This window comes from Apodemus sylvaticus, chromosome 5, assembly GCF_947179515.1.
Source record: "Apodemus sylvaticus chromosome 5, mApoSyl1.1, whole genome shotgun sequence".
Lineage (NCBI taxonomy): Eukaryota > Metazoa > Chordata > Mammalia > Rodentia > Muridae > Apodemus > Apodemus sylvaticus.
This window is the reverse complement of record NC_067476.1, coordinates 110,620,473-110,632,531: the sequence shown is the minus strand read 5'-3', so window position 1 is coordinate 110,632,531 and position 12,059 is coordinate 110,620,473. Positions and strand designations below refer to the sequence as shown.

General features: G+C 36.4%; 1 protein-coding gene across 3 annotated transcripts in view; it reads left to right on the top strand.

The window, feature by feature from the left end:
• Positions 1-1,322: 1,322 nt before the first annotated feature.
• Positions 1,323-12,059, top strand: part of Bub1 (BUB1 mitotic checkpoint serine/threonine kinase) — a 31,373-nt gene continuing 20,636 nt past the window's right edge. Inside the window, exons 1-8 of one of the 3 annotated variants that reach the window (XM_052183549.1) lie at positions 1,323-1,472; positions 3,744-3,803; positions 3,886-4,024; positions 6,871-7,067; positions 8,927-8,970; positions 9,837-9,937; positions 11,260-11,312; positions 11,398-11,579. In XM_052183549.1, coding sequence (XP_052039509.1) covers positions 1,447-1,472; positions 3,744-3,803; positions 3,886-4,024; positions 6,871-7,067; positions 8,927-8,970; positions 9,837-9,937; positions 11,260-11,312; positions 11,398-11,579 — 802 coding nt within the window. In that variant the 5' untranslated portion in view covers positions 1,323-1,446. Of the gene's footprint in view, positions 1,473-3,743; positions 3,804-3,885; positions 4,025-6,870; positions 7,068-8,926; positions 8,971-9,836; positions 9,938-11,259; positions 11,322-11,397; positions 11,580-12,059 lie in introns of all 3 variants that reach the window. The other 2 variants (XM_052183548.1, XM_052183550.1) reach the window with 2 other exon arrangements.

Below are 12,059 nucleotides of genomic sequence, written 5' to 3'. Positions count from 1 at the left end.
TAGGCCATTCTCCTTTGGAAGTGTATTCTTTAGGATTTCTCTGTGTAGCCCTGGCCATCCCAGAACTCTCTCTGCAGGTCAGACTGGCCTGGAACTCAGAGATCTGCCTGTCTCCTGAGCGCTGGCATTAAAGGCATGTGCCACCACCACCCAGCTTAGAAGTGTATTCTTTGCCCCCCCTTCCCCAATAACTCACATTTATTATAACAGAGCAGAGATAGAAAGTGTTCATGTCCTTCTGACACCTACTCCTGCCCCAGCCTCAGCCCCTCCCTGACACCCAGCTGCAGCTACTTTAGTGGTTCCTAGGCACTGCTTAACAGTGCCTGGTGGTAGGGGACTCTTTAGGGCTGGACACCAAATGGTCTGTCCTGCTTTTCTAGTGGTTTGGAGGAGATTCAGGCAGAGTTTCTACTTCTTTAAGTCCTAGAACTGAGCAAGAGGCAGCCAAATCTTAAGGCATTCTTAATCTTTTACTTTGTTTGCTACTATTTTCGAGGAATATAAGAACCTGGAACTCCCTCTAGTGGTTACCAATTCTAATATCTGCCAATATCATGATCACAGACAATATTTTTAGTGTGCAGCTATACAAATGTCAGGAATAGTCCTCTAGTTAGATGATTCTAAGAAATCAAATGGGAAGCCAATCATAATTCTTTTCCCTAGGTTAGAAATGTCTATCTGTCCAGAAGCTGCAATGTCTTGTTTATCAACTTAAGGGAGCTGAAACACTCTCAGGACCTTTAGAAACAGGAAGGTAAATAATCACATGAGTCTTTTATGTTCTACTTGCTTTGGTCAAGACCCTAGAGAGACAAAGTGGTAAGTCATTAAAACTCAAGAAGCAGAGAAGACTAGATTATTTCTCAACTCACTCTCAGGGCACATGAACATGTTAAATATTTATTCTTGGACATCTGGACTCTTTAAAAATTATTATGAATATTTTACGAATATTATTTTACAAATACGTGTGGGTGTGCCTTTATGTGAACCAAGTGTGTGAATATGCAGGCAGAATCGTCACGTTCAGCCTGGTACTGTACTACTGTAAACCAGTTGCAATTTATATCGTTTTTTAAAAAGTAAAGATAATCCCTGTGCCAAAAAATGGTTAGTGTCTCACTAGAACAGAAACAAACCTCACCTGAGGCAGAACCTAGCGAAGGACTCACAAAAAGCCTATGAGCAAGTGAAAAAAAACTGAGGGCGAAGGCCCGAGGGCGGGGGCGGGACTTTGTCTCCCAGCAACGGCCACAGCGATTGGCCAGCTCTCCCTCACCGGAGACCAATAGTCAGACACGCTGCCAACGCTCGACGTCATGAGTGCGGCTGCGCGGGGAATTCGAATCGCTGGCGGCCTTCCAGGTTCGGGGCCCGGACTGATGGGGTGTTTCGGCGGCGGCTGGTGGAGTATTTCACTGCTGTACGCTTTTTCTCGTCATGGACAACCTAGAAAATGTCTTTCGGTAAGTGTCAGTCAGGTGGAGTACGAGCGCGAGCCGGCCCGAGTGCCGGTCGGGACGGTTGGAGGCCGAGTCCTTCAGGCGCGCTTTCTCCTCAGCGCCACTTCCTCAGCGCGTTCCCCGCACAGGCCTCAGCCACGGCGGCGGCCCCCGGGTCTCTCGAGTAGAGAGAGGAGTAAGCTGCAGCAGGTTACGGTTTTTGCGGAGTTTTTTGGGCCGTCTGCGCGACCCTCAGAAGTCACGTGTCTTCTCCGTGGGGCACTCAATCTGGACGCGAGAGACCCCGCCTTCAAAACCCAAACTTGTGTGATGACATTTTCTGATAAAAACGTCACCTCACTAAGGAAAGAATTTTCTATTTCTCGATTGCCTGATACGTAAGAAAAAAATTGAAGCTAAACGTTATGGGAAAAATGCTTGCTACTACTTGAGTCTTCCTGCAAGCAGATTTTTAAAAAAAAAGTTCCCACCCTGATTGTTTGTTTGTTTTGTTTTGTTTTGTTTTTTGCTGGGCGCGGTGGGGCGCTTAGGTGACTTACCCAGCCTGTGATGTTAAGTCATTTAAAACTGTTAAGTCAGATGTTACAAGAAATAGTTTTATTTTTACCAGTCCTTTAGGTATTCAAAGAGTAAAATATCCAAAATCTGTTGGCGTTAAGTAATTTAATTTTTGATCAGATCGACTAAGCATTTCCCCTCCCCATTCTAAAAAAGAAACTAGGTATTTTGATTTTTCAAGGCTTAATGATTTGATGTTTTAGCATTAAGTTACAGTGTAAGTCATTTTTCCAGGAGGTGTGGTTGATGCGAGGCTATTCAATGTTTACCTTAGATAAATATTTGTATATCTTATTTTGCTAAATAAGAGCTTGTAAACACAAAGTAGTACTGGCATTTCAGACATGCCAAAAAGAATCCAAAATGTGTTCCTTTTAAGTGAAAAAGTAAGAGTCCTTGACAAAGAAAAAAAAACCAAAACAAAACCAAAAAACCCACTAAATTGCTAAAATCTCTACTACTTCTGTCCACAAAATTATGAGCAAGCCATTGCAGTTTCTCTGAATGATCATTTCAGTATGCCAGTGAAATAGATTTTGAGACAGATTTTCCTGGTCATCTACACAAATACTACTTTTAAATTCTTTTTCTCTTAATCTTTTTTTTTTTTTTTTTGGATTTGGTTTTTCTGAGACAGGGTTTCTCTGTGTAGCCCTGGCTGTCCTGGAATTCACTCTGTTGACCAGGCTGGCCTTGAACTCTGAAATCCACCTGCCTCTGCCTCCCAGAGTGCTGGGATTACAGGCGTGTGCCACCACCGCCCAGCCTTTTTCTCTTAATCTTATTATTTCTTAGTTTATTATCCTGAGTGTTTTTCAACTTGATTCATACTGAGAATACAGTTAATTCCCATCTCCCTCTCTCCGAAGTTGTACATACTATTCTTACCCTTATTACCTCTGCTGTAACTTCTGAACTGACTGCTATTTATGGTTCCAGCCCTGCTCCTTTTTGTGAAGGAACAAAGAAGACATCTTAAAATGCAGATAGAGCTTGCCACCTCTTCTCTTCACACTTTATTTGACTCTTTCTGTCCCTCAAGTTCTGTCAGCCTTGATGATTTCCCTAAAATGGCCAGGGTAGCTAGCTAACATTGGTCCCTTAAGGATAATTTGTGCCCACTCTTACCCCTTAGCTTGTCTCCCCATTTTCTATTTTCTAGTTAATGAAACATGGTACTATTTTTATGTTTTTGTTTGTTTACCCCACTAGCACCTGAGGTCATTGGGACTTGATTTGTTGGCCTGATTTTTTAACCTGTGCTTAGGTATTGTGGAAGTAAGGAAAGCAAAGTCCTCTGGGAGCTCTATGGGTATTGATCAGAATTGTCATCTTGTGTTTTTTTCCTTGGGGCAATGTTAGATTTGAACTCAAGCAAACAGTCTCTGGAAACTCCAAATTGTAGTACTGGGGCTGTCATACCAAAGGAGAGAGGCTTTCTTTGGATCTTATTCTAACCCCCCCTAACTTAGCTATGCTCCTGAGAAATAAGAGTGCTTTGTCTCAATCCCACTGGGTGGCAATGACATTGGGGATCACCAAATCAAGATAGACTTTGAGGCAAATACTGCTCTGACTTTTCTGGACATCTTTTATGTGATATTTAGGTTGATGATACAAGATTTCCATTCTCAAGTATAACATAATGTAGAATCAAATATATCTTTGGCGTCTAGGAATTATTCTTTCTTTCATGTATGCATTTTTCTGTTCTAGCATGTTTGAAGCCCATATGCAAAGATATGAGGGTAATGACCCACTTGGAGAATGGGAAAGGTTAGTGCACGTTTGTTTGTTTTCCTTTAAACAAAGGAAACATATGCTACCCTGTGGAAAACTAATATCCATGTTTTTCTAGCTTTATGAAATGGGTAGAAGAGAATTTTCCTGACAATAAAGAATATTCTATGATATTATTAGAACATTTAATGAAGGAATTTTTAGATAAGAAGAACTACCACAATGATTCAAGATTCATCAATTATTGCTTAAAATTTGTAAGTATAATTTCAGGTAGATAACTAAATGTAATGTTTTACTTCTGGTCCTCTCCCTTGTTTTTGTTTGTTTGTTTGTTTGTTTGTTTTTGCAACAAAATGAGGGAAAGTACAACAGTATGTACAATGGAGGGGAATGAGGGGGTAGGTTAAGACAGGATTTCTCTGTATAGCCCTGGCTGTCCTGGAACTCATTCTGTAGATCAGGCTGGACTGGAACTCAAAGAGATCCACCTACCTCTACCTCCAAGTGCTGGGATGAATGGGGTACCCAACAATTCGCTGGCTTTTGGGTTGCTCCCTTGTTAAGATCATTTTAGGCTGCCTTTTTAAAATCAATTTCTTGTTTTTATTCATGAATGTTTTAGAAGTTATATAGTCAGAAGTATGTATTTTAGAGCTTTGGCTTCTGAAATACTGAAGAGTCAGTGATTTAATTTTAAAACCCCTCTTTATTTCATATGTATAAATGTTCCAACATGAGATAGAAACTAAAAGTAAAATGAATTGTTAGATAAGAAATGTGGTTGGGGCTGGGCGGTTGTGGCGCACGCCTTTAATCCCAGTACTTGGGAGGCAGAGGCAGGCAGATTTCTGAGTTTGAGGCCAGCCTGGTCTACAAAGTGAGTTCCAGGACAGCCAGGGCTGCACAGAGAAACCCTGTCTTAAAGAAAAAGAAAAAATAAGAAATGTGGTTGGGGCCAGTTGGGGCTCACTTGGGAGAGAGAGGCAAGCGGACTTCTGTATTTTCTGCCAGCCTCATCTACAGAGAGAATTCTAGAACAGCCAAGGCTATGTAGCAAGCCCTCCCCCCAGAGAGAGAGAGAGAGAGAGAGAGAGAGAGAGAGAGAGGAGGGGGGGAGAAGGAGGAAGAGACAGAAGAAAGAAAAAGAAAAGAAAAATATGCTTTAGGGAAAGATGATAAGCAGGAGCACCTAGGTCTGGGAATGAATCAAATTCACCATAAGTATAGTAAATAAATGTTAACTGAGAGTTAACATATACTACATAATACATACTATATAGTATTATATGTGACTATATTATATATAATATATAAAAACTATAATTATATATTATAATTATATATAATGATATATAGCCATTGTATAATACTAGTATATAACAGTAATAACTAGTAAAATAAAATTTTAACTCAGAGACTGAATACAGTACTAAAAGAAGGAGACAGTCTCAGACTTTAAGAGGGTAGGATTCTGTGTTTATATTATGGCTTCCAGTTTAGTGTTTCTATGGGATTCCTGAGTGTGCAGACAAGTAAGTCTCAGAGTTTTGTGCCTTCTCTTGGGCTTTTTTCTTTTTCTTTTTCTTTTTTTTTTTAAAGATTTATTTATTTATTATATGTAAGTACACTCCAGAAGAGAGCATCAGAGCTCATTACAGATGGTTGTGAACCACCATATGGTTGCTGGGATTTGAACTCAGGACCTTTGGAAGAATAGTCAGTGCTCTTAACCGCTGAGCCATCTCTCTAGCCTGGTTCTTTTCTTTCTTTTGGTTTGTCTCTTCCAATTTTGATGTGTTCTTTTTTGTTTTACCTTATTATATTTTATTTTATTATATTTAAGAAAATGAATGGATGAATGAACAAATGAAAACCTAGCTACTAGGGTAAAAGTTAACAACTGAACTGTCATTTTTACATACTAGGAGAGGGAAATTCTGTTTTCTCAAATGGAATGCACTGCCTATATCAACCACTCCAGGGTAGGTCTCATGTTCAGGAATAGTTGACTAACAAATACTGAACTCCACAGTTTTTGCATACTTTTATTTGGTTACAGTTTATTTTCATTGTTTTGTTTTGTTTTTTGTTATTTTTTGTTAGCATTTTTTTGTATTGATGTATTTTGTTTTGGGGTTATATTCTTGTATTGAATTTTTTTGTTTGGTTGGTTTTTTGTTCGTTTTTTTTTTTTTTTTTTTTGAGAACTTGAAGTTGGGTAGGTAGGGAGGAGAATAAAGTTGTTTTAAGTAATAAAAATGTAATTTTAAAAAAAAGATGTTTCAAATAAAATTTGAGAACTAGTTGAGATGTTGCATATCATGCAGTACACCAGTAGAGCCCCCCCCACCCCAGTGGCAACATGTTTTTAATTAAAATATTGTTACTGACTGTAAAGAAAAAAAAGGGTAGGACTCTCTAATCTGAAATGAAAGCTTGGGATTATGAATTCTAGTAATAAAATCATATGGAATAGAGAATGAACATGAAATTGTTATTTAAATTACAAAATACTATAATTAAAGGCACCTTGTGGAACTTGAGTAAGCTCAGACTGAGACAAAAAATACATTTCATGTAATGAATCATTGTAGGCCCTACTGTTTTGTGAAATACTTTGATAAGTATTGAATATCAAGGGAAAAAATGACTTTTAGATTTACCATCAGAGAACAATATTTGTCTTTACCTACACAATACCCTAGACTTTTGTGAAGATTGAGCAGTGTAGGTTTGGCTAGGCTCTGAGAAAGAATTAGCCTAGCAGATTGGTTGTCTTGTGTATAGTAGTTATATATAGTTATGGAATAGAGTAACTATGTAAAAAATGTATATAATAAAGTAATTTGTATATAACCTCTGGCATTTACCATTTTGTGTGTGTGTGTGTGTGTGTGTGTGTGTGTGTGTGTGTGTGTGTGTGTGTGTTGGAAATCAAAACCCTCTTTAGCTATTTTGGAATATAAAATTATCAACATAGTTTACTAGTGTACAACATTAGAAGTCATTCTTCATCTATCTATCCATCTACCCTCTATATTCATTAACCATCTCTTTGCACCTCATTATTTATGTGTGGTTTTGCTCTGGATTTTTGTAGGCTGAGTACAACAGTGACCTTCATCAGTTTTTTGAGTTTCTGTACAACCAGGGAATTGGAACCAAGTCATCATATCTATACATGTCCTGGGCAGAGCATCTGGAAGCCCAGGGAGAGCTGCAGCATGCCAGTGCTATTTTTCAGACAGGAATTCATAATGAGGCTGAACCTAAAGAACTACTACAACAACAATACAGGTAGCTTCAAAGTGTAGAACTCTTTTCTTTTTCTGTCTGTATCTTTATGTGTATCTACTTTAAGTTATACTGTATGTGTATTGTAGGTCTGACCGTCTCTTAGGGATGCTATGTGACTGATTTTATAAAGTCACTTTAAACTGCAGCATTGTGAGGCAACACAAAAGATCACAAGAAGGGTACCTACAAGAGACAGAACAAATTGTCCCCTCAAAATAACCCATTAAGCCACAAATAGAATTATCTATTCATAAAGACAAAGCCCTCTTGATCTCATCACAATTTGGAGATAATATTTTATCAATCTCACAATGTGGGTCAAGTATCAACATGAGGTTTTGGTGGCTATTCAAATTGTAGTGAACTATCATAATGAATACCTTATTGTTTTCCTCACACATTTTTGTTCTGTTACTTTTCTACTATAAAAATGCCTTATTTGGGAAAACTTGAAAATGTAGAAAGCTTTATTTTTTCCTCCCCATATTACAGAATTACAAACATATTATACACTGTATGTCAAGATCTTTCCTTTAAAGTAATATATTTCTTAACATTTATCTAAAATGTATGTTTAAACAGTTTCAGGGCATGTGGGACATACAGCCAAACTATTCAAAGATTTTCTTTTGCATTCTCATTAGAAGAATTGGGGACCCACTATGCATTGCATGCCTAGCCAGCATTCAATTTACTCACCTATTTTTTCAGTTTTACTATATGATTTATGCTTTAAAAAAAAAAACTTCATTATGAGTCTTTTCGAATATACATAAAAATAAAAAATCAGCATTTAATAAATGTTCATTTATATACTTTTAGTAATTGTTAACAGTTGATTTTTTAAAAATTTTAAATATATGGTTGTTTGCCTGCATATATTTATATGAACTGTATAGGTACTTGACACCCCCAAAGGTCAGAAGAGAACACTGGATCCCATTGTGAACTATCATGAGAGTGTTAGGAATCAAACCTGAGTCCTCTGGAGAAGCAGCTAGTGCTCTCAACCTCTGAGCCATCTCTCCAGCCCCTTGACCTGTTTTTGGTACTAATGATATTTGTTTTTTTTTTTTTTTTACTTGTTTTGGCCAAGCACACCATTTCGAGTGTGTGAAGGTCAGAGATTAAATGATGGTGGTCAGGCCTGGCAGAGTCATGCTTACCTGCAGAGTCATCTCATTAACCATGTACTGACAGAATTTTTTATCCCAAACACTACTACAATCCTCTTTTAAAAAACTGTTTCCTATGGACTTATTCTATGTTGCCTAATGAAGTTAATGATAATTCCTTAATATTATCTAACTTTGTGTATTTTCAAATAATCATGTAAAATGGTTTTGTTACCATTGTTTTCTTTGAATTAACATCAAGTAAGATTTAGTGCTTAGTTGTATATCTTCTCTATAATATACACTCTGTTTTCATTACCCAAAAATGTCAGGCTTGGATGATGCACAGTTTTTAATAGAGTTGGTATGGAAAAGTGCTAGGAAATGATGTATGTGTGAAATTTTTATAAAACATGATATTTTGATTTCTTTAAGATACAATCATTTTGTTTCAGATGATAAAGTATATGAAGTAGTAGTTGAGGCATCTTTTAGTTTTAATAACATAATGGAGAAAGAATATGTATGTGCTCAACAAATTTGAAAAATATTGACATAAACTGTGTAAAAGGAAGACTTTTCTAATATAAACATTTCCAGAATTTTATTTCTGAGTTTAAAGCAACTTTGAAATTCAGTTTTTCTTTTTCTATCTTTATTGCCTGTTGTATTAGTTATATTTCGGTACAGGTGTATATTAAACTGTGAAGTTAAAATCTATATGTATTTTCTATTATTATGTAGGCTATTCCAGGAACGCCTTACTGGAACCCATTTGCCAGCTCAAGGTAAAATGATAACTTTCTTAAATACCTAGATTGTTGAGAATTTATTCTGTAATTTTCACTAAGTGTTTTTTGTTTTGTTTTGCTTTTAAAAAAGGGTCTTATGTAGTATTTAATGAAAACCAAAGAATTACCAAATTACTGTTTGGGTTAATAGGAAAAGCAATCTGATTTAATAAATCTGATTTATTAAATCTAAGTTTAATAAATTTACCATGTGTGAAGAATTTTTTTTTTTAAATAGCTAACATCTAGATACACTGTAGTGGCACACACTTGTAATCCCAGCACTCAGAAGGAAGGCTAACAGAAGGAACATAAGTTTGAAGATAGCAGTGCACTGTCTTTTAAAAAAACAAAATGAAGATTGTCCTCAAAAGAGAAAAAGCTGGACTCCCCATCTGTTCTGAATTGAATCAAATAGGTGAATACAACTTTTAAAAATGTGGCCTTTTCTCTTAGAAATAAAGAGATCCCATTTCAACAATAGTTGCTGTCATGAGTCAGTTTAAATGGGTTGATTTTTAAAATAATTTTTGTGCTTATGTGTTAGATATTTTATATATATGAATGTTTGCTTGCATGTATGTCTACACTGCATATATGCCTAGAACCTACATAAGTCAGAGAGGATATTACACTCCCTAGAAATGGAGTTGTGGGTGACTGTGAGCCACTGTGTGTATGGTGGTAATTAAACCTGGGTCCTCTGTAAGAATAAATGTTCTTAACTGCTGAGCCACTCTCCAGCCACAAATAGACTTTTTTTAAAAAATACAATATACTGGATGAATAAAGGAATGTATTATGTGCTGATTTTATTTACTGTCACTTTTCACTTATTTCTCATTTCATTTTTCCCCTCATAGCTACAATCTCAGAACCTTTGCATAGTGCACAGATTTTAAACCAAGATACGATAACAAAGTCAAGTCCAGGAAAAACCTCAGCCTGTGTTCCAACGAGTCAGGTAACAAGGACATTTATTTGATTGTTGTATAGAAACTAGGAATGTTACTGGACAACCATTCTGGCTGCCTTTGTATCTTATTCCATAGACACTGTCTTCTGTGATTGACCTCCATTTCAACCACCATTCCATGATAGCTCTCAGAGCCTATCTATTATCTATCTCTGTTCAACTCTAATATAACTTGTCAGACCTAGGGCCCCTTCCACACAACCCTGTCTGCAGCAGCTTTCTTCCTAATTGCTTCTATTCTGCTGGACTCTTCATAGGCTCAGGAAATCCCTATTTTGGATCACATTTGCCTGGAGGGTTTTTGGCCCTGCTTTTGAAAAAACCCAGAACCTCAGACATTCATGCATTTAACCTCAACCAGAGCACTAACACTTCCAGGCTTTTCCCTATGCTCCATGCCACTGCTTATATTATGTCTCATTTACTTATCAGTTAATTCTTTAATGCCAAATTATTGTGACAGAGTTTATTGTGATAAACCTCAAATTTGGAGTGCCTCTGTCATAGCTATAGAAAATAAATACTGTTTCTTCCACATAGCAGAAGATATCCTCTCATTTTCTGCTATCAACAGTTATATACGTTGCTCTATCTTTTTCTGCCATTTCTATGGGGGGGAACATGGCTTCCTCCTTGTGCCTGCTTTTCATCCCCATAAATAGTATTGATCCATCTAAATCTCTTCTGCCTTGCTTGCTTATAAACATAAAAGAACTCACATCTCCTCTTCTGCTTCATGTTCCTTAGCATCTTTCTCCTTCAAAGTACCATCATTCCTTAGGATCTCCTTGTAGTTTAATATAAAGATTTCTGTTTTTCTAATGTAGCACATTCCTAGAAATAGAACATATTTGACTTTCTTTGATAGATTGTGCAGACTGTCTCAATTTATATCTTACAATGTTCTTTCTACTATTTTAAATTTTTAGACAGATGAAATGAATGTTACTTTCTTGATCATATTCCTCAGACCTAACTCATTCATTGTATGATAATTGTGAAATATCAATAAATATTTGTTTAGTGGATTATTGCTACTACTGGAAATTTCTGAGAGTAAAACAATAACAAATTTTAATTTTTTAAATTTAAATTAATTGCTTTCTTTCGAGGGAACCTCAGTATGAAATGTTAACTAAAAATAATGTCACTTAAAGCTCCAGCTATTAATTATAATTTACATATACATGGTAAATATACTTGATGTTAAAAGGTCCTTTCCCACAGGGCATTTTCATAGTATTTGTGAACTAATCTGTGTGAAGGCTTTTCTAGTAAATGAATGCTCAAGTTTGTTTTCTGTCTTTTAGGGTTCACAATGTTCTGGTGTGACACCTTCCACTTGTGATGAAAAGTCTAATATGCAAGTACAGTGAGTACTTTATTATATAAATTTCATTAAAGTTACTTCAGTACACTGTTATAAATGGTGTCTTTCTCCCTGGTAGGGAACAAAGAGTGATCATGATTTCCAAGTCAGAATGCTCTGTCAGTTCATCTGTGGCACCCAAGCCTGAAGCTCAACAAGTTATGTACTGCAAGGAAAAGCTTATTCGTGGAGATTCAGAATTTTCTTTTGAAGAACTGAGAGCCCAGAAATACAATCAAAGGAAGAAGCATGAACAGTGGGGTATTTAAACTCTTATGTTGGGATTGTTTTATGTCATTTAAAATAATAATTAGATAATTGAATAAAACACGAGATGCCTTAAGCTCATTCTCTCAGAAGCCTAGAAGTCTTGGTTAGATACCATTCTAGGAGCAGCACTTGTCCACAGGCTCCTTTGCTGAACTGACAGGTGGCAATTGAAATAGGGCCACAGTAAACATTCTTACTGGTGTTTCTTTGCATTAGTGAAATAGTGTTTCCATATTCAATATGTGAATTTGAACCTGTATATACAGTGGTCCTAAAATTTGTAGGGCATTTACTTTTTCTTGTGAAAGGATTTATTGAGAACTACAGTTCAGAAAAGATTTCCAAGTTTGCATCTACTTTAGACAAAACATGCCAAAATAGTTTCCTGTTCAGCATGCCAAATTTATGTTTATAAAATAAATATATTATTATTTATATAAATTGTTTGTTTATAAGCAAATACTTTTTGTT